This window comes from Macaca mulatta, chromosome 2 (assembly GCF_049350105.2).
Source record: "Macaca mulatta isolate MMU2019108-1 chromosome 2, T2T-MMU8v2.0, whole genome shotgun sequence".
Taxonomy (NCBI): domain Eukaryota; kingdom Metazoa; phylum Chordata; class Mammalia; order Primates; family Cercopithecidae; genus Macaca; species Macaca mulatta.
Genome location: NC_133407.1, coordinates 82922002 through 82945469, shown reverse-complemented (window position 1 = coordinate 82945469; position 23468 = coordinate 82922002). Strand labels below are relative to the sequence as shown.

The 23468-nt window shown below is 39.4% G+C and overlaps 1 protein-coding gene across 28 annotated transcripts in view; it reads left to right on the top strand.

The window, feature by feature from the left end:
• The window catches only part of TNIK (TRAF2 and NCK interacting kinase), a 408234-nt gene that overhangs the window by 200958 nt on the left and 183808 nt on the right, over window positions 1–23468 (top strand). For 3 of the 28 annotated variants that reach the window (XM_077990084.1, XM_077990074.1, XM_077990093.1), the window contains exon 1: window positions 7127–7246. Coding sequence is in view for 1 of the 4 variants with exons in the window: in XM_077990067.1 (XP_077846193.1) it covers window positions 9316–9372 (57 nt within the window). In the remaining 3 variants the exon portion in view is untranslated. 28 annotated transcript variants of the gene reach the window in all.

Below are 23468 nucleotides of genomic sequence, written 5' to 3'. Positions count from 1 at the left end.
CTTTCTGTGGTTGTATACAACTGCCTTCCTTTGAGTTCCTCCTGGAGAACTAGACCCCTTCCCCCATCACCACTAAGCCATACCCACAATGAATATAAATCCAAGGAGATGGGATGAATTTCAGAACCATAGAGGGCTCAGAAAGTAGAGAAACCGTTGTGGCATTTACGGCTCTTCAATGTCCTTCCAAACAGAAGAACGTTTCTGAAACACTGAGCAGCAGCCACACCTGGGGTCCCTAAAGGCACTCCAGGATATGAACCATGACACCTGAGAATGTGCAGCAAAATGAGCTTTGTTCCTTTGGGCCTGTGGCACAAAACATTCCTTTGCCCGTGTTCAGGCGCCTCAGCTTGAATTCATTTTGTCTACTGACTAATCAGACAATTTTGTGTTTATTCTCTGCTGCTTTTGAAGAGGTGGTATAGTGGATAAGTACTTAGGCTACCTTTTTTGGAAATTTGCCTCTGCAAGATGTTTTAAAATCTGTTGATGAGCAGGTGATGTCTAGGTAGTGAATAGAAAAATCGCTTTAGCTTGTATCCGGAGTTTGCAAAACAGGAAACTTTCAAAATGATTTGTAGTTTGATTCTGAAACCATCTTAGCTCTAGCTAAGATGGAGCATTGCTTGTAACCAGACAGCATTTGTCACCCAGAGAGCTTTAGAAAAATCTACTGTTTCCTCATGGGGCGTAGAGGGATAGATTTTCAAGAATCTTTTCGGTTTATTTGAATGTGGGATTTTCCATAACCCAGAGTAATGATTAATAGTTTCTCTGCTCATATCAGGTTTTGTCGGCCAGATGTTTCTTTCAAGAACTTCACTCCTTTATTGTCTAAATTGAATCAGCATCAGATAAAACATATTGCAACCTCAAAGTCAGTTGCAATCCAGCAAAATAAGATTGGTTATGAACCAAAATTAGGGGAAGAGGCTAGGATGGTGCTGAAAATTCTAAGTGATTTTCAGAGATGTTAAAAATGACTTTCTCAAAATTTTGAATCTTTGGAAAAGCCATATGATTAATCTACATACTAAATCCCTTTTAATTTTACTTCTCAGAACACAATTCCCAAAGCTATTACCATACTCCAAATTATAACATTTATTTTGCTTATTCAAAAATTGAAAAATCAGATCATATTTTCTGAAAATAGCTTTTCTGTACTCATATTTTGCATATCACTTCTTTCTGATTATGAAATTGAATTAAAGGAATGAGTCTATATTGTGTTATCTGCCCACAGATTACCACAAAAATGATGGATAAATGCTATGCCACCAGTATTTCCATTTAGCCCTTTCATGTTAGCTGTAAAGGGATAGATAGACGTATGTATCTGTATTAGTAGTTGGGAGTCTTCATCCGGTAATGGAAATTGGATCAGTAATAATCATTGTTTTCTGCCCCAAGGAGAGGCTGATAGGATTATTAATATTAATAGTACAAAACATCTGGGTGATGCTTGTATCTCGTAGTTTATCTTGGTGATGTATATCCAGAAACTGAATTTACAGTTGCAGGCAGGAAATCTGGGTTTATATTCGAGACTCTGCTTTATATGGGGAAGGGTGAGCAAATATTAAAACCCTAAGAACTGCATTCTCTACTGGTCTAGGTAAAGCCCGAAATTCTGTAAATTAGCTCATCCTTCCTTCATCTTGTAGCAGCCTGATAGAGGAAGAGTGTGGTGGGGTCTTTGGGGTCAGAAGATTTTGGAGAATGGTCCTTAAGAAAATCAAATTATGTTTTTAAGACTATTTGTGGTTTTATTCTGTAAAATGTCTTTAGTGATAGGCTACATTAAGATCAGTATAAATGAGCTATGGAAGGTCTTTGTTCTGTTGTTCTGTAAGTGCTAGGAGTTACTGTTTTGCTAAAATAAACATTCTTAAGAAAAAAGGAAATTTAATGTAGTTATTAATCATTTGCACTTTGGAGTAAATTAAGAATTTAAGAGCAGATATTAAAAAACACTATTTTTTATTTATAAATAAATGGTTTATAAATATAAATAAATGGTTTATAAATGATTTAAATGGCTGGTTATCTGAGTCATGCCCAGAAAAAGGGATCCTGAAAGACACGCTTCACAATTTTGCTAGTTGTGTGTTTTTATTTCAACTCTTGAAGGCCAGCTAGTTACATTCTTTGTTTTATTGATTTCTCTGGAAGTTTCAATGTGTAGAATGAAGGCACTTCCCGCTATTTTCCAATCTTCAAGAATGAATTTTTAATTTTGTGAGTTTTGCTCTTTAACGGAAAGAGTGGCTAGATTTGTTTGATCAGAGTTTCCCTTGGGGAGGGTAATGAAAAGGTGATCTCTTCAGAGAGGATTTGGGAGAAGGTGATATGTTTGTCACTTTAATTTATCCTAGGGTCTTGATGGTCCATCCAGCCTAAACTTCCAAACCGTGACATTTGAGATAATTGCGGGGGTGAGGGGGACCTGTCTTCTGATTTCTTTTCTTTTCTTTTTTTTTTTTTTTTTGTTTGTTTGTTTTTTTTCAGACGGATCTATGAGAAAGGAGGTTACTTCAGCAATTTGGTCACAAGCTTAAAGTGAGGGTGGGGATACAGAGGAGCAAGTTGAGGCCTCATCACAGATTTTGTTTTTAGCTGGATTTATCAGACAACCATATGTGAGAGTGAAAGAATTAAGCCAGAGTGAGGGGTGCCTGAAATCAGAGACCTTTCCCACCTCACTGAGGCTGCAAGAGGGACAGCTTTGAAGTCATGGTTTAATATTCCCAGATACTTTCGTTTTTTTTGTTGTTGTTGTTGTTTTTCGGAGACAGAGTCTCGCTTTGTCGCCCACGCTGGAGTTCAGTGGCGCAATCTCGGCTCACTGCAACCTCCGCCTCTGTGTTTAAGTGATTCTTCTCCCTCAGCCTTTCAAGTAGCTGGGACTACAGGTGCCCGCTACCACGCCCGGCTAATTTTTTTTTGGTATTTTTAGTAGAGACGGGGTTTCACTGTGTTTACCAGGATGGTCTCAATCTTCTGACTTCGTGATCCACCCGTCTCGGCCTCCCAAAGTGCTGGGATTACAGGCATGAGCCACCGTGCCCAGTCCTAGTTATTTCTTAAAGTTGACTAAGAGTGGTTTCCTTCGACCCCCAAAAACTATGCATTCTAAAATATGAAATGCTTCTCTACACACCTACTCCGTTTAAATTTTCTGAAGTGCCCATTTTTCCTGTCTTACATGGTGAAATCCTAGCTGTTTATTTTTATGTTCTTCAAGATTTAGATGGTGTCACCAGGAACCGAATGCTCTCCCCATCCCACCACCCCATTATTTTCTTACAAAACCCAGATTAAGTTTTTCCCAGATAAACAGATAAAACTAACCTAGCTGATTTCTTACATCAAAGTTAACATTGTGAATGTCAAAGAACCAATGCTATGCAATGATGTAAAATATCACTGTAATTTAATTCCCATTGGCAGGCCACATGTTTGCTTCAGTGTTTTACCTTCTAAGTGGGCAGAACAATGCAGAGATAGCACAGCTGTATTTTAATATGCATGTTACCCACCTTGAATGATCATAAGGCAGCTTCCTAATGCTATAAAATGGAAATATATGACACTTTCAGATAAATGTCGTGCACACGATTTGAGTTTTTGGGGTGGTTTTGTTTATTCCTCTCTTCTCCTCCCCTCATTTTTAATTACATCTGCCTATATAAGTGCACAAGTTAATTTTCATCAGCTGTCCATATCGCTTGAGTTTTCTAGTTCTTGTGTTCAGAACACTTATCTATAATTAAGTTTTGAGGCTTAAAAGTCAGTCATTTATTTAGTACCTACTGTATGCCCAACACTAGGCTGTAACCAACTAGTGAACATAGGGAAAACAGAGGCGTTTCCTCACACACAAACTGCTTGCAATGAAGATGTATTTATAGGGGAGGGGAAACAATGGCTGAAGGTAACATAGGAGATTGTTTTGGCTGTTAAGAGATATCACACACACACACACACACACACACCAGATTTTATCTATGCAAATGAACGACCTTTCCCTTAAAGTGGAGAATTGCACCTATTTCCTTCAAAACTGTTGCAATTGCCCTACATATTTGGGAGCTACTTTCTTTTGGTGATGAAATACACAAACCACAAAATTTCTTTTTGGTCTGTTACCATTTTAACTTTCTAACAGTTTTATCCAACTCAATCTTTCACCTTCCTTACCAGTTTAGAATGACATTAAATGTAAAAAATTAAATATGCTTTTTAACAAAGATGGGCCATATTCTTTTTCAATATTCAAAGAGATGTGATGTAGGTAATTTCAGAATGATTTAAACATCAATGGTATTAGTGCCTAGAGATAACATTCATTTAGAGTACAAGTTTGGCTAGTTTTGCTAAATAAAATTGGGAACATTATTTATATTAAGTATCAAATAGTGTATGTGTGGCATACAGGTTCTTGATAATTTAGGCTCCAATTAAGTGCATATAGTCTGTGGTTCTGAGTTAGATGAAAAATGTCCTAATAAGGAGCACCTTGCAATGGCCCTTGCTCTGTGCTTCAGCCCCAGCCAACTTTCCCAGGACAGAGGAACTCATCCCAAGACCGTGGCAGGAAGGTTGATAACTATTAGACAGTACCTGTTTCTCACTTCTGGGCCTAGCTATCAGTTCATATCATCCCAAATCATTACCCAAACATGCAGACATCATCTAAGGCCTCTGACAACACAAGTAGCCAGCCTCCTTTTAGAACAGACATTCTAAATTGTCATCTTTTAATGGACTCATCCCTTCTTCCTTCTTTAGGAAGTTCTCATATCTGTGTCCCGGTCTCTACTGTCCGTCCCTGCTGTTCTCTGCTGTCTGTATCTGCTATTCTTCCCAGACCACAGGCAGTTTCCAGCATGTGCTTTAATTTAGTCTCATCTCTCATAGGACGTTGCCCACCTTTAACCTGTCTGGCGGTTGGTGTGTGTACATGATACCTCTCGTTGGGTTATTCTGGTTTTCCTTCTGCTATTTAGATGAGAGCTTCAGTCATTCTCTGGTCACTCAGATGCTTTCAGACACAATAACACACTAGGCTTGTGACCATTTGGTATTTGGGGTCTTTGAATAATGTACACTGTATTTGACAGTGGTATGGGACACCATCAATTGATCATTGTTGCAGCAGAGGATTGTAAGATAAAAACAGATCTCTGTCATCAAAGTCAGAATCCCAAATGTAGAATAATAATGGAAGTGCGTAGCATTTTTAGAGCACTATACGGTTTACAAAACTTTCACATTAGCTATTTTAGTTCTTATAACGGCCTTAAGTATCATTTCTCTGGTTTTAGTGTGGAAACTGAGATCTAAAGAGATCTGAATGATTTCCTCATGGTCACACAGCCAGTGAGTGACAGAACTGAAGGTATCTGACCACAGGGCCTGTGTTGTTCCCACAGCTGAAGGAGTTGGAGTTCTTACTTTCCTCCGAGCTAGCTGCATGACTTCAGAGAAGTAGGATGGAAGGGTTTAATATTCCTACTTGAATGTCTCTAATATTCTTCATTTCTAATTTTTTTAAGTCTATCAGGTTTGGACACAAAATTTTTAAAGGGCCTAATTTAGATGTCTATGAATCCCTGTTTCTGAATATTTTGGGGGTCTAGGGCTTAGGTTACATCTTGGAATTTTTAAGGTACTGGAGCTATTTAACCTAAACCTCACTACTGCAAAGAAGCTGTCCCATCCGTCAACACCAGTTTCCCAGGCAAACAAGACTAGTCAGTCTCTTCAAGGCCTCCCCCATGAATGTTAGAGGGTGCTGGCATTCCCGGAAAACAAAGCTTCCATCCAGGTGTGGATGAGCTCCTTCTGAGAAGGGAGTAATCAGTATGGACTGAAGTAAATGGGAATTCTTCCTGAACATGTGCCATCAAGCTACAGAGCAGAAGTTGGGTGAAATTTGCAAGGCAGAGTAACAAAGGCAGAAGCATGCGGGCATGGCTAAGAGCCTGGCCTTCCCAACTGGCTGACTTTGGGACTGTGCCTTGCTCTCTCCATTAGTATAATGGGGGTGGTAATAGCACCTACTTCATACGGGCAATGTGGGATTAAATAGTAATCATGTAAAACCTTAGCCTGACAAGTTAATATACAGTAAAAGCAAACTATTAGTTACTAGCTCCGTAAGAAACCAGAATAGCTAGGAACAGTTAAAGAGTCTTGGTAGGTTGGGTTGGGTGGGTTGGATTGGTTCCAACTGACAGGGAAAGACCCTACTTGCCTCAAGAGTGGATGAAATAAATAGCTATGGAATAACTGTATGTGAGAACGTGCAAAGTATATGCTTTCCTGCAGGCTCCTCACTTAATATATATCGTAAAAGACAGTAATAGCTAATATCATAGGTAGCAAATTTGACATTTGTTGATTCGTCTTTTTGTAATGAATCATTCAAGGTGAATTATGCTGATGTGTACCACCATCATTCCATTTGAGTATGTGTCTTAACGTATAATGTCCTAAGGGCTGCCCAGGACTGGTGAGCAGTAACTCACTGCAGGAGGCCCCTACTTTGCCATTTCCACACCACTGCCCCATCCCTCCAGCCCCCTTAAGTTGGCAACAGACCACTCTGTCTTGTCTAGTCATGGTGATGGAGAGCCTGAGTGATTCTTAATCAAAGAAAATGACAGCTCCATTTGCATTTGTACAGATCTGATATTCACATTTGGATGTATGCCTAAAGGTACCTGGGTTGAAAATATGTGGTGTAACATTGCTTTATCTTCCTAAATCATCCTGTCACAGCCTTGCACTTAATAGGGAGTGGGACCCAGAATCGTGAAATAATAGCAGACATGCCACTGGGGGCTGGATTTATGTTTTATGAGATAAAGTGGTTCTTAACTATTTTTGTTGCCATGTTCAATAGCTAGTTACCTTTAATGTTTCTATAATAAGAAAACACTATGCAAAGATACACTTTAATGGAATTTCATAAGCTTCTACACTATGGGTAATAACCAGAGCTCTGAAAATAAAACTGTTATTGTCACTTGCATTTTAAGTCAGATTTACAGCTTTCTTTCATTTATGACTTCGTCCTAGTCTGAAAGCAAAATCACCATTTTATTATTTCTTATTCAAAGGTTGAAAGAAAAAGGTACCAAGTAAAACGATTTTGTATGACAAGATCATAGGACTTGGCAGCAAATACTTGGATTGAAACTTTAGCCTTGCCATTAACCAGCTGTGATGTTGAGTAAGTCATCTAGTCTTTGGCTCACTTGTAAAATGGTATAATATTGATACTATAGTTGTATTGCTATTACCTGGGAATGACACCCCCCACTCTTATGATTCACAACATGGACTTTTTATGACCCAGGTCTGTTTTGCTTTTAAAATCTTAAATGTACAGCATCCCAGTCTTAGACCACAGCCTTTGATGCTTCCAGCCTGTACTCCCTCACACCCTACACACCTGTTCTTTGATGTTGACTAAGCCCTCGGGTCTTTTGTCAGTCTCTCAGTCACTATGAAACTTTAATAACTTGTCTCTCCAGCCTTGGACCTCATGATTCCTTAATTTAATCATTTTTAGCCAACACGTACTATCTCCCTTATCCTTTGTTCCTCCATAATATCCACCTTGCAGACCCCTTCCCTTAGGTCAGTCTAGCTGTTCATTTTTCTGCATTTGGGCTGCACAGCTCAACTCAGCACTGCTTAATAATCAGCTGTATGTACCTGCTCAGTTCCTTCTCCTGTTCCCTGGAATAGTTGCTCCCAATCTCCACCTCTCTCCTCTCCTCCCTTCCACTGCCCCTGCCTTCATTGTTCTCCACAGGTGACCTTCTTCCATGTCTTTTAGAAAAGGTGGAGCCATTGGACAGGTATCCCTCATTGGGTAGATATCCCACAGGTCTCCCTCTGCCTCTCTTCTCAAACTCATCTTCTTCGCACATTCTTATCTTCTTTCATCCTACCTCAATGTAAGAGTTTTCCCTCTGTGTGAGAGGACTCCTCCTGCTGTTTCTGTTGTCTCCTCCCTTGCCCGGAATTGCCTCTTTCCTCTCAGCATGCAGACGTCTTCAGTGAGACCTCAGGAGTAGTTTCATCTCTTTTCAGACCAAGCAACTTTTTTCTACCCTCTTTGCCTCCACGTAGTCACCTCCCAGTTTTTCCTTCACTCTATACAAACTGATGTATGTCTCTGCATTGCTGTCTAAGGTCCCAGGGGCTTCATAATCGCCAGATTGAATGAGCTCTTTTTAGTCTTTATTTCACTTGGTCTTCTATATGCCTGGCTCTGACCATACCCTCCTTTTTGAAACTCATCACATCCTCCTTCCTGAAACTTTCTCTTTTCCCTGATTTGCAGTCATATTGCTCCTTTCTTTTTTCCCACCCCCTAGTTGTTTTTTCTTGGTGTTCACTGTGAGTCCTTCTGTCTCCATAGACTGACTTGACCTCCTGAAGCCCAGCCTTCTCCACTGGACTAATGGACACGTCTGTCTGGATGTCTGCCAGGCCCCCGAAAACCTTGTATGTCCTCGACTGAAGTTACCTCCTGCCTTATTCATGTTTTCCCCCTGAGTCTTCTGTCTCAAAGAATGGCACCCGTACCCACCTAGCTTGTACACACCAGAGATGTTATCTTCCTGGAGGTCTTCTCTTTCAATTATCCAGAACGCTATCTACATGTCCTGTTGATTCTACTTCTTATTTATTCTTTGGATCTATTATTTTTGCACTGCCAGCCTTTTAGATCCTGACTGAATTAATCGTCTCCAAATCTTGGTAGAGGACAGATGAACTATAATCCTGGATCTGGGTGGTAGTGGGTAGGAAGGTGGGGAAGGAGTGGGGAAGATGGTGAAAGGGTAACCTTTCTGGAATCCAGTCTGATCCTGTAACTCCCAAGTGTAAACTCTTTATCATAGTACTCCTTAGCGTGACACAGGAAGCTGTTCTTGATTGAGACTTTGTCTTCTCCAATTGCATATCCTGCTATTTTCTACACACACGTGGTGTCATAGCCATACACAGACTCAAGCCCTTCCTCATACATTGGCCAGTGTCTTTACTTGGTGCTTGAAATGTCCTTCCTTGTCTTCCCCTCAATCTTATTCTCTGATCTTTTAGGACTGAATTAAAGTCCTACCTTTGCTACCATTTCTGTTCAGCCCAGTCTGAGTTGGTTGCTCTGTGGAACTTTTGGCCATCTGTTCATCATAATGTCAACTTCTCAAGCTGCCAGGCCCCTGAAAACTTTGTATATCTTAGACTGAGATCACCGCCTGCCTTCTGAAAACTCCATTTTGAGAAATGATAGCTGAAAACTCAAGATCTTGCGGGAAAACTAGTGCTAGAAAGACTAAGATGGTAAGTGAACTCCTGAAAATATTTTCAATCTAGTGAAAGCTGTTAGAATTTTTTTTTTTGGTTTGCTAAAAGGAAGCAATAAAGAAAGTGCAGAAGTCTGGGGAGGGGGAGGGGGGAGGGATTGCATTGGGAGTTATACCTGATGTAAATGACGAGTTGATGAGTGCAGCACAGCAACATGGCACAAGTATACATATGTAACAAACCTGCACGTTATGCACATGTACCCTACAACTTAAAGTATAATAATAATAAATTTAAAAAAAAAAAACAAGAAAGTGCAGAAGTCAAACAAGTTGCTGCCTATGTTAAATAATAGATATTTTCAACAAGTCATCTAACTTTTTTGTGCGTTTCCTTATCTGTAAAATGAGGGTAACAGCATAATGGGCTATGATGAGTATGATGAGTTAATGTATGTAAAATGCTTATAACAGAACCTGACATAGTAGATATTAGCTATTAATAATAATTTTCATTTACCAACTACAAATCTTACAGACTATTATTTCCAGCCCTCCTATTTTTGCTGAGGTGATTAGAATCTGTTTTTTTTTTGAAGTATGAATATAAAGGCTTTTTTTTTTGGTCTAGTTCTCCACCCAAGTGTCAGTGGGATCTAATTTATTATTCATGCTTGTGGAGCCATCTTAGTTTCCACGGTTGTCTCAAAGGTGTATGTTTTTCTTTGACTAGAGAATGGCTTTGGGATGATGTCTATCTAAGCAAATTAGGCTCAGGGAATATGACAGAACAATCCAACCTTTCTCACCCTCGCCTGCGGCACTCTCTCTTCCTCACTCACTCACACATAGCTCCTTTCCCTCTACCTGAAGCTGCACCCTCCAGGCTTCTTTGCTTTCCTTCCTGTGTGTTTTCAAGGCTGCCCCTCACAAGCATCTACTTCCATTCTTCATCTGCTCCCCTCCCCCAAGTCTGTCTGTCTGTCTGTCTGTCTCTCTCTCTCTCTGTCTCCTATTTCCAACAGGATTTGATGTTGATTTACTTAAATCAAAATAGTCATAATACCGAAAATGTATAACAAAAGAAAGTCATGACTATAAGTTCCATGAGGGCAAAAAATAGCATTTTATTCAGACCTGTATTGGAGTAGGCATTCAGTAGTGAGTAAATTCTTAGACAGAGGAAAGTTACCAGAAGCAAATGAGATGATCTACAGAAAAGAAATACATAAACTGTAAAAATTAGTATACAGATTTTAAAAATCAATCTGTTCTTCCCCCTTCCATTTGAATAACCATAACACCTTGATTATACGAAAATCTTGACGATCTATTTTTTTTTTTAATTGTAAAAGTATCTTAAAAAGATGTCCCAACCTTCCTGGGTAACTCTGGTCCTTTAATCACCTTCACAAATCTACTTTATAAGAAAATTTAAAAATTTAAATTATGGTTTAAATGTCGCTTCTTTTATTTTTAGTATGATAAGGTGATCAGCTCTTCTGGTGACATTCATGTATTTGTATGTTATTACGTATTTTTTTTATCAGCCCATTCCTGAGGCAATGTATGTCTTAACAGTTTTCCCCGATTGTGCTGTTTACCAAATCATTTCAGATCATGCTCAAAGGATTCTCTAAATTCTCTAACTTTGATTTAAGTGGTGGAATTTGTTTTAATTACATCCTTACCTAAGTTGAGTGTTGAAGAGTGAAAGTTCAAAGTCTTTGTTTTGTAGAACCCAAGTCCCTACACAACTGGCACCTTTATACACAATGGAGGTACAAGTACAACACGTCTGAACTACTGCATCCTTTATTCAGACTTCTTTTTTCCAGTCATTTGCTTTAATACTGTATTTCTTAAGAGTTCTAAGAGTATTGGCAATCCAGGAAGAAATTGCTCATGAATCATTATTGGTATAGTTAAATACAAAATAGCAGTTATGAAGTTTATACAAATCTTTCTCTGTAGCTTCTTTGCTCCTTTTTCATAATCTTATAGTAATTTCAAGCCTTTTGTTGAAATCTCGACAAGCCCTATGATATCATACTCCTTATTAAAGTTATTAAATTTAAATAATTTTAGCAATAAATAAAAAATATTTAAAGAGAAGCAATAAGTTGTCATCCTATCACTATTGAGTTGATTTTTCTAGTAAAGTATATCAAATATGGGTGTGTCAATTAGTGAAATACAATAATAAAGTTCATTTCTATCTCACCTTTGCAACATAGAGGCCAATAGATTAAATTTTGAGTTCAAAAACATGATAGTTTTCTTTAGTATATTTACTTAAAGTCATGGTAGAAATAGTATGTGACCAGATGAAAAGTATGTACTGGCTAATATATTAGCCAGTACAAAATAAAAGTGGAATGCAGCAAATCCCGTTTTGGCTATCATTTATCATTTATTAAGTTCTTTGAGAAAAGTGGTTTTTCCCCCAGAATAAGTGAGTATGTTTGAGAAGTATTAGAATCCTGATTTTTTTTGAGTAAACGAGTTGTCTCCTGAGAATAATATAGCATTAAGCACAAAGTTAAAATTTTATTTCTATCTCTAAAAAAACAAAATTGCAATCCTCTTCAATTATTTTCTGCACTTGAGCTTTTTCTCGGAGGACCTTACAAAGTAAATTAAGGAAGAATACTCTGTATCTAACATCAATGGTTCTCTATCAATGAGTTAATAAAGGTGGATTTCTTTTCTCAAGATTTTTCTTTAATTATTGTGTTCCCTAAAGACCACGTATATTAGAAATTTTCTTTTAGTGGTGTCTTCCCCCAAATAAGATGCCATGAGTTGATCTTGGCCATAACTGATTTGGAGAAAACCTCTGAAAATGGAACAAACAGGGAAAAATAAAAATACGTATTTTTTATAAACCTTTCTCTAGGAGTAAAATCCATTAAAAATGAAGCTAAATTTGTTGTGCGAGAAATTTAAATAATTTAATAATAAAACTGACTTAAGACTCAGGTCCCTCAGAAATGAAGACAGTGCTTTATATATAATAGCTGCTCAGTAAGGTGTCTATGAATTTAACTTTTAATTAACAGGGCTACCAACATGTTGAACCCCAGAAGATGCCACTTATATAGAAAACAATGGGAAGGGTACTTTTTGGAGTTGTGTAACAATGTGGCTTGTGAGTTGGATAAGAAGGTGTTGGGGTTTTTTAAAATTTACTATAAATATTATGTTCATTTTATGTGAAATTAGAGTTTCTTCATAAGACCTTTCTTTGTAAAAACTTGACCACATTCCAAAGGGCACTGAAATCCATTTCAACTTATAGAAATGATGCCCTTTCAGGAAATTTTTATTGGCTACCCTTTTCCTTAATAGTGGAATAGTGTATGTATTTATGATATGTTGTGAATCCCTGGGCAGGAGTTGTCAAGGTTAGACAACTCCATTGAATGTGGAGTTCAAAAGAACTCACCTTATCTGGACACTCCTATTTTGCATTTTAGTTCTGGAAGGGAAAACAGGCATAACAAGTATTTCTATTTCTATTCTTTATGAAATCCATGAGAGCTAAAAAGATTTGCCTAGAGCCTTATTGAAAAATTGAAAACTGATCAAATTCTAAATAGAACCCATGTATTTTTACTCCTTTAACTCCACTGCATTTATTATTTCCAGAGATTTTTTTTATGGCTTCTGAATTTGTTTCCTAAAATGTATTCTTCTCAAAAAGATTTTTTTATGTTTAAAAATGTAAAAACAGAAATAATATGTTTAAGAGGTATAATTCAGTCTTTCAAAGCATCACATGTATGATTGCTACATATTTTTCAATATTCAAGCCCATGACCTGTTGAATGCTCATCAGTGGTTAATAAGTATTGTGTTATTATTGGCCTTAAATAACTATCACTCAGTGGTTTATTAAATCTAAGACAGATTTTCTGGTTAGGAGTTCTTGGGATATCATAAGGTATATTTTAATGATTAAAAGCCAGCAGTTCAGTTATTTTGCATATATGAGCGATAATTTTCTTTCTTTCTTTCTTTCTTTCTTTCTTTCTTTCTTTCTTTCTTTCTTTCTTTCTTTCTTTCTTTCTTTTCTTTCTTCCTTTCTTTCCTTTCTTTTCTTTCTTTTCTTTCTTCTTTCTCCCTCCTTCCTTCCTTCCTTCCTTCCTTCCTTCCTTCCTTCCTTCCTTCCTTCCTTCCTTCCTTCCTTCCTTCCCTCTCTCTCTTTCTCTCTTTCTCTCTCTCTCTTTCTTTCTCTCTCTCTCTTTCTTTCTCTCTCTCTTTCTCTCTCTCTCCCTCTCTCTCTCTCTCTTTCTCTCTCTCTCTCTTTCTCTTTCTTTCTTTCCTTCTTTTTCCTTCTTTCCTTCTTTCTTTCTTTCTTTCGTCTTTTTTTGAGATGGAGACTCGCTCTGTCACCTAGGCTGGAGTGGCACAATCTCGGCTCACTGCAAGCTCCCCCTCCCGAGTTCACGCCATTCTCCTGCCTCAGCCTCCTGAGTAGCTGGGACTACAGCGCCCACCACTACACCCGGCTAATTTTTTGTATTTGTAGTAGAGATAGGGTTTCACCGTATTAGCCAGGATGGTCTTGATCTCCTGACCTCGTGATCCTCCCGCCTCGGCCTCCCAAAGTGCTGGGATTACAGGCGTGAACCACTGTGCCCGGCCAATTTTATTTTCTTAATGTCCCTCATGCAGACAGAAGCCACCAATGAAATAAACCATTAATGTTGCAAACACAAGACTGCTGAATTAAATGCTAAAAAAAAAAAAAAAAAAAAAAAAAAGCAGATTGATTCTGATCTTTTGGATCCTAGGTAAGTACCTAAGTCCCAACCAATGTGATTGAAATCAGATACTGGCAACTAGGTTGAAATTAGATTTGATATTTTCAGATCAGGTGCTGTTAGAAGAGCTCCTGCTTATGAGTCTTTGAGCATATGCCTACACCTATTTCACAATTGAAAATGAGGAAGAGGAGGAAGGAAAGCAATTTTCATGTTTTTGTGCAGGTGACCTTAGCTGACTGAGGTCTTAACAGTTTAGGCAAAGTTTCCATCTTTCCACATTTATGTCAGGGAAAGAGGATCAAATGTTCTCTTTGGTTCAAAAAGCACAACCTCATTCTTAACTGCTACCTGTAAGGTTGATCTGTTGGCTGCTGCTAGTAGAAATGTATCTTAGAGATACAGTTACCTCTACTTCTATACTTTATATTGCTAATATTTAAATAAAACATATATATTTACAGAAATAAATCTTCCTAGGTGGAAAACATACTCTGATTATCAGGCATTTTAATTTATAGTTCTGTTCTTTATTCTTTAAACATTAGAGAGAATTTAAATAGAATTTAAAAAGAGAGAGACAATATCTTATTGTTTCCTTGACTTATATGCAAGGCCAATATGAAAGGAAAATACGACCTGGAAAAATCTTGGTTTTTTTGAGCCTCAGTTTTAAAGTCTGATAATAGTAATTGTTCTATCAGAGTTGTTATGCCTTCAAGTAAGAAGTGCTATGAATTTTTTAAAAAAGAACAGAAGTGCTGTAATGCCAGCACTTTGGGAGTCAGAGGTGGGCAGATCACCTACGGTCGGGAGTTCGAGACCAGCCTGACTAACATGGAGAAACCCTGTCTCTACTAAAAATACAAAATTAGCTGGGTGTGGTGGTGCACGCCTGTAATCACAGCTACTCGGGAGGCTGAAGCAGGAGAATCGCTTGAAACCGGGAAATGGAGGTTGCGGTGAGCCAAGATTGTGCCATTGCACTCTAGCCTGGGCAATAAGAGCAAAACTCTGTCACAAAACAAAACAAAAATCAAAATGAAACAAAACAAAACAAAAGAACAGAAGGACTTGGAAAAGCGTTTCCACAAAGAGGTTAGGAATTCATTCATGCAGCACATATTGATTGAGTACCCACCATGCAGGCACTGATCTGCTACTGAAGATGGAATAGTGAACGAGACAAAGAGAAGGCCCTGCCCTCAAAACACTTCCCTCCTGGAGCAGGAAATGCCTGGTACACTTGATAAATAAATAAACTGTATAGTTTGTTAGATGATCTGTAAAGCAGGGAAGGAGGATAATGAGAGTTAAGGTGGAGTTGAAGTTTTAGATATTGCAGCCCAAAAAAGGCAATTGGAGAAGAGTCATTTGAAACTCTTTGACACATTCGAGTCAAGACTTGAAGGCAGCGAGCATTCAAGCGTGGCAAAAGGAAGAGACATGTAAAGTCCCCATGGTACATTGGAGGAAATGGAGAAGGACACTAGACCTGCAATGTGGGCGAGTGGGAGACTGGGGGGGAATAGCAGGAGAAGAGAACAGAAATGGAACCTCATAGTCACACTAAAAGCACTGTGATAACACCATTTACCCAGCCACTCTATCAAGTGTATCTACATATGTAATTTAATCCTTACTACTGCAACCTAGTGAGTTAATTGTTTTATATCAGTTCTACACAGTTAGAGGGTTTAACTCTAGACCTACTAAGTAGTCCAAGGGAACCTCATACCTCTTTCAAAGCCTTTCCTCTTAACCTCCACATCCTATATAGGACCTGCAGAGCTCTAGCTACAGATAGTCAATTCTTTCCTAGACTATGTGAAATACCTGCTTCAAAAGAGAAGATGGCCAAGAGTCAGCAAGATGCTCTCCTTGCCCGTCTCACGATCCCTGATGAGTCAACCTAAACTGGAGGCATGAAAATGTGGTGGAGAGAATTTCACTGGACTCAGGGAAAACTCACCCTCCTTGAGACGAAGCTACCCGATAGGTCACAGTTGGATCGCAGCTAAATTTAGCTATAAATCAATGCATTTACTAACTAGTCAGCTACACTCCCATTCAGGCCTACCCAGAGCTTGGGGCAGATCATACTTACTTGAAAGAGCCCTTGTTCTTTCTCAGTGTGTCATCATATTTCACCCTCTTCCCTCCCCCAAGATTTCAGACAAAAGTGTTCTCAGCACTACTGTCCTGATGGGAAAGTACGGGTTTCTGAGAGGCACTTGACTACTTACTCCCAGCAACTAGCTTCCCAGGGATGGATGTGTTTGCTGACAAATTGCTGTAGTCTGTGATGGCCATCACTTTGAAAGATGAGGAATATGTAAGAGCCATCCTGCATTTATAAAACAACTTTCAGTTTTCTAACATCCTTTTTGTCCTCTCACCCTCCTCCCCAAAGAACAATGTGCAGGTCTTTGCTCAGAAAGCACAATCGCAAATGCAGGCTGTGCTGACACAGAAGACATCTGTTGGAGGGGGAGAGAGATTTTCAGCCTTTGCAGGGATCTGGGTCTTCTGCTATTGCAGGTGGAACAATTAATAGGCCATAATTATTTCTTTCATACACTTTGGAGAGTCTATATTTGGATGTTATTCTTTGACCCTCTTGAGTTCTTTAATCCGTAAGTACCTAAAAGGTGGTGAATGGTATCAGTGATAGAGAATAATGCTGTTCATTTATTTTTCCTAAAAAATTGAATTTTGCTTTCCTTATTTCTTGGAAACAGATCACTTATAGCAATTGCAAGATTCCTATATCCCTGCATTTGAAGAACATCCGTTGGATAAAGGCAAACACCTTTATTCTCTTGTCATTGACCATTATATTTTTAGCTTAAAAGTTCACATGACTTATATTTTAATCAAACAAAATAATATGTTTCTGCATTGAGCTCCTGGAAGGTTTACTTATAGTTTTAAGAGTTTGTTAAGACCTAAATATTGTTTTAAAATGAAAATAGGATGTTCTTTCTAAAATTAATATAATTAGCCAGAATTGTGTCCAGTTACAATAAACCAAGTTTTGTTTAGTCCTAATAATACTTCATCAGGTTTTTTAAAAATTTAGAATATTCTGCTTAAATGGGAAAGTCTTAGAATTGGCCTCTTACACAAAAGTCAGTTGCAAAGTGGTCTCAGAAGTCACTGGGTATAGTATTGCCTGTGTTCTTAAAGAACATACATTTTTGGGGTTTAAGAAAAGATTTCACCTGTAAGATTCTACTAAGCAAAGAAAGAACAATACATCTGCTGTGCCTCCCTTAAGCCATGGGAGATCCCTGAGGTCAAGACCTTATCTTTTGATCTTTGTAATATTAGTGCCTACTGCAGAATCTGTCATTTCATAGACTTCAGCATTCATTGAACACCTATTAAATGTCAAATTCTTTTAAAACATGGTTTCTCAACCTTGACTCCATTGACATTTTGGACCCAATTATTGTTTGTTGGGGAAGGGTGATGTCCTGTGCATTATGAAGATTTAGTAGCATCCCTGACCTCTACCCACTAGTTGTCAGCAGCTGCAGTCATAGCAATAAAAGGATGTCTCCAGACATCATCAGATGTCCCCTGGGAAGCAAAGTTGCCCCATTGAAAACCACTGTTTTAAAGGGTTTGAGAGAGATAATTTACACTTTGTGAGATTAAAAAAAAACAACAACTGCTTTTAAAATTCTCTCTCCTCCATATGTACATATTTACAATGTAGTATATTTCTATATGTACAATATTATCTTTTTTATTTAATTTCTTTTAAAGATTGGATCTCACTCTGTCCCCCAGGCTGGAGTGCAGTGGCACAGTAACAGCTTACTGCAGCCTCAAATTCTTGGGCTCAAGTTATCCTTCCACCTCAGCTAAGTAACTGGGACTGCAGGTGCATGCCACTAGGTCTGGCTAATTTTTAAATTTTTTTGTAGAGACGGGGTCTCACTGTATAGCTCAGGCTGGTCTTGAGTTCCAGGCTGCAAGTGATCCTCCTGCCTTGGCCTCTCAAAGCACTGGAATTATAGGCATGAGCCACCACACTCAGCCTATATATGTTTTAGGTATATAAATTTTAGATATAATTTTAATAACATACATGTTACGTGTATGTATAATAAACACACCCATTCTTATAGGGGAGACATTTGGCCGGGAGTGCTCACTGTAGTCTTTTTTTTTTTTTCAGTGGGAATCATTATGACTCCAGTAAGTTGCTCACTAAATTTCATCTGTCACTGTGCTCCCGCTCAGATACAACTAAAGCCTATTGAAATTGATTTTTGTGTCAGTAACAGAGCAAGGATTCAGTAAGAACCTGAAAGCTTCCCTTTCATTACTAGTCTTTTTCCCCCGTATTACTTTAGATTTGGTGGGCCCTAATTATATTCCAGTCTTTTCCCTGCTGACATTTCTTTTGTTTTAATTAAAACTGCTGGAGGTTGGAGGACACTGTGGGAGAGAGTTTATTCATCAAAAGCCCAAATAAAGAGCCAAATGGGTCCCCATTTGTGTTCCTGCTGCCCCAAGAATGATAGCTGGGAACACTGTGGTCCTTTGCCTTTGTTTTTTCTCATGACACCAGTGTGGTCCTTTTTCTTTCTGAACAGGAGACTGCTCCTGCTGCTGCTGCAGAAGTCTATTAAATGACTGAGACAGCACTGTGGGTGGACTGGCTTCCTATCGAAGCCATACATTAGGCAAAATGAAACGCAGCATTGCCTTTTTATTATTATTATCATCTATTTCCCCCAACCCCCAGCCTATCGTGTCTGTGGTCCAAAGCCAACCCTGTCCACTCCCAATCACCTGGTTGTAAATCTCAGACAATGGGGCCGGCTTCGGGCTGCGTTTGGCAACCCTGTGCAGGGCGAGGGGAGAGGATGTAATATATCTTCTTAATCTGCAGCTGGGAGGTGGGATGGAGCGAGCAAAGAGTCTGCCAGAGGTCCCGAGGGGAAGACAGAGTTGCCTCATAAAGTAGTCCTTAGAGAGGGAGCTATTGATTTGAAATCTTTAAAAATGAACCCTCCTTCTCCAAGAACAGTTGCATCGTCCTACCTCTAGTTAGTACCATCTCAGGAAAAGAGGAGGCAGAGGTGAATGGATGTTGGCAGGGCAGTGTCTGGACCTTGCTTTTCTCTTGGTGCATCTTTCTCTCCCTGACCCTTTCCTCTGGTAAGCTGTTGTGATTATGACATGCAGAATGCTAATGTCTCTAGTGAGCCTCCAGGGCCTATTTCAGCGACCTAGTTTTCTTAGTTAACACTTGGAAAAGAAAACAAAAACAGAACCTTGATGAGCAAAACACTCACATCAGATCACGTGGCTTTCCCCTCCAGTTATGACACCGTAAGCCATTCTTATAGTCCTCTTTTTTCTTAAGCTTCTGACACTCGTAAGTAGACATTTCCCCAGATTCTATCAAGATTCTGCCAGGTGTAGAATGGATCACAGGAATCTCTGTTCATTGTGATTTGTGGCAATTTACAAGATTCACTAGGCCTAGAAACTGGATGTTTTCCAGTGTGATTTAGCACTTACCCTTTGCAAGATGCTGTCCCAGGCAATGTCCGAGGATTAAACAGGTTTAAGGTGGAGTTCCTGCCTTTGAGGGGCTCTCTGTTTTAGTGTGTAGAAGCCATGTGCCTGGGGGACTGCATTTTAAGGGCATTAGGGACTTACGGTACCCAGAGGAGAGAGAAGTGGGCTCCAATACAACTCACACAGGTTATTTAAAGTTATTAAGGGCTATACGCCCTCACATTTAACATTTTACAGGTTGTATTAAGAACCTTTTTCGTGTCTTAAGAGGGTTATTGACCTTTCTACTATCACTAAGTTCATGTATTTAAAAAACTTTTTTCCTGGATTCTTAGATTTCATGGAGTACGAAAATCTCACTCTATTACCCCCCACCCACCACCAAAACAAAAAGAAAAACAAAAAAACAAAAAACAAACAACAAAAAAACTGGGAACCAATATATGGTTAACTTTTTTTTTTTGAGACGGAGTCTAGCTCTGTCGCCCAGGCTGGAGTGCAGTGGCGCAATCTCCGCTCACTGCAAGCTCCGCCTCCCGGGTTCACGCCAAATGGGCATTTTAACACCAAAAATAAGAATCCTACTTAAGTTGAATACCTCTTGTTTTCTGAAAAAAATCACCACTGGGTCCTTATTTTTCACCTTTTACTGGAGTTGTGTGTAAACTTTACCTTGGACTAGTGTTCAGGTACCAGGGTTTTGAATGCTGTTTATGGCCCCAGGTGCCATTCTTGGCTCAGGGGATAGGGAAGGCTATTGTGCTGGGTGCGGAGGAGTGGGATATTTGGAGAGGCTGAAGAGTTGGCTGCATGTACATATTTTGTCCCCATCCTTTGAGCCCCCACACCTAGGGGGGTTAGTCCTCCCAGAAATGAATGTATAAAAGCCACAGATGAGGTCGGGCGTGGTGGCTCACGCCTGAAATCCCAGCACTTTGCAAGCCAAGGTAGGCAGCTCACTTGAGGTCAGGAGTTCAAGACCAGCACGGCCAACATGGCAACACCCTGGCTCTACTAAAAATACAAAAATTAGCTGGGCATGGTGGTGGGAACCAGTAATCCCAGCTACTTGGGAGGCTGAGGCAGGAGAATCACTTGAATCCAGGAGGTGGAGATTGCAGTGAGCTGAGATAGTGCCACTGTATTCCAGCCTGAGCAACAGAGTGAGACTCCGTCTCTAAATAAATAAATGAATGAATGAATGAATAAATAAATGAAAAATTTTTAAAACGCCACAGATGATTGTGATAATTCTGTGGTATAAATTAGATGGGAGCCAGTGAGAGCTTTGGTTTTGTGCTCATTTTTTGGGTTGAGAGGAGGTTACTGGGAAGTGTGTTCTTGGCTCAAGGCCCTGGCCCAGAGGCTGGCTCTTCTGCTTTTGAGCTCTCATCACCCCTCAGCTTGTCTGCCTCGTCACTGCTGTCACTTCAGCTGTGCGTGCCTTTCCTGGGTACAGGCATTAGGCTCCCTGCCACGGAATCTGCATACATTAACTATTGTCTGCTAAAAATTGTGACTATTTGATTTTTTTCCCGTTAAGCATCCATTTTGATTTATAAACTGAGCCAAGCTGGCAGCCATGAGGACTGAAGAATCCTAGTTTCTAACAAAGAAAAATGAAACCTAGTCTCTTCTTCCCCACTTCCTGTCTGTGAGCAAGTCTCAGCTTTCGGTTGGCCTACCCCTGAACAGTCTTGAAAACAATCCATTTTCTGTCACTCAGAGGTGCCAAGCAAAGGAATTCACAGTGAGTGGTGTTGAGATGGAGAGTAATTGCTTGGGTACCATCTGAGTCAGTGCCTTGCTTTACCTCTGCCACAAGTCTGGGAGCCATAAAGTCTGAATCACAGTTCTGCACATATGGAGAGCAGGGTTTCTAAGCCACCAATGAATGGCACATGTAGGCCAAGGAAACACAAAGGCTCCATTTAACCTGGGGAAGACTCAGGAATGGACATCGTGCCAAGTATACTCTGTTCCATGTTACTTGATCATAAGGATCTTTGGAGTCTTTTCATAAAGTTGTCTTGTCTACCTCTTTGCCTCAAGACATATTGTATCAAAGAAAGGTAGCATTCCTAAAGATGTCCAGATAGATATTAACTAACCTTTAGTTTCAACTGGGAGTGGAAAAGCAGAGTTCACCTTTGCTATCATCATGACAGCTCAGAAGTAAAGCTAAAACCAATTTCTGGTTTCTCTGTGATCTATGGAAAGGGAAAGTAAATTGGTCTCTGGTCTCTCTGTAGAGTTTAAAAGAACTTCATCCACTTAAATTCATCTTCCAGCTTTTTATTTATGAGCAAAATAATTATAATTCCTGCTTACAACCCCACCCTATCTGGTCCCATACACTCTGTGGCTGGGGAAATGTGGGGGTAAGGGAAACTGATGTAGACATGTGGATGGTACCAAGAACCCAAACACAACCCTCAAATTTCATGCCTTGATTGAGTCTGTTTTTCAGCAAATATTTGCTGAGTCCCTGCTGTGCCAAGCACTATGAAGGCACAAGGGAAATACATATCCAAACTGTTCCCAAGTCCTCTTCATTTGGCCTCCTGTCCATTCCCACATTCTCCACCATTTCCATCCTAATCCAAGTTGCCATCATCCTTCACCTGTCTCCAGGACAGAGCATGACCTTGGGTGAGGCGGCACTTTGGCTAAGGGCCATTCCCAGAGAGGGACCTGACTGAGAGTTGTCAGGTACTTCAGTCAGTACTCAAGAATCTTGGTGGTACACTGCAGCATCTATGATTGATACACAGATGATAGATAGATAGATAGATAGATAGATAGATAGATAGATAGATAGATAGAATCAGAACAGGTGAGCCATAAAACAACAGCTGCCATTACTACATATTCTACATTCTGCTTTTTTTCGTTTTGATTTGATTTATTTTCATGGTTCTGGTGATGCATGTTTTGAAGAAAAAAATGTGCTGGCTATGATCAGTGGGGTTGGGATAGGATGCTACGGAAACACAAAGGTGGAGTACGCATTTGCAATTAGTAAATTGAAGAAGACTTCCTCAATAAAGTGGAGATTAAATCTAGGGTAGATAGGAAGGAGAATGAGCCACTCTCTACCTGTGTGTGAGGGTCCTTGGGCAGGAGGATGAAGATAGTTGGGAGAATGTGTGAATTTTCAACAAAGATGGTTTGCTTATGTACTTTGCCAGAAATAAATGTATGTGGGTGACCTAGAAATGAAAGTATTCTGTCTTCCGGGCTAGCCTTAGGCTAGCAGCTCAAAAACCCTCTTGCTCTTCCTTAGAAAATAACAACAGCAACAGAGGTGAAGCTTATATGGCTGTTAAAACAAAACTGTTGTCTTCTCTTGCATTCATTTTAGGGAAGAGTTGAAGGAGTAGGGTATTGTATTAATCGTACTTGAGTGATTTGGATTTCACCTGGATGTTGAATTATTTTATGTAGAACAAGGATCAGCATAGTTTATTGCCTCAAAAGTGAGGGAGAAGAAGGGAAGAGGGGAGCAGAGTAGTGTGTGTGTGTGTGTGTGTGTGTGTGTGTGTGTGTGTGTGTCTGAGGACCAGACTGAGCCATGCCCCCAGCACTGAGTGGCCCCAAGGCTCTGCCTCCCTTGTTTTGATGCCTTTCTTGTTCCTTTCTGGTGGATATGCTTTTTATGCTTTAGGTCATTATCTGACATTAGGCTTGGGGTCCTATCAGATTATCAGTTTTACTTTTCTAGATTTAGTGTGTTCACTAGATTTTGCCATTATTGGTTATTTCAGTAGGAAAAAAATAATTTAGTTCATCCTTTTATTAAAAAAATGACTCAGCAACT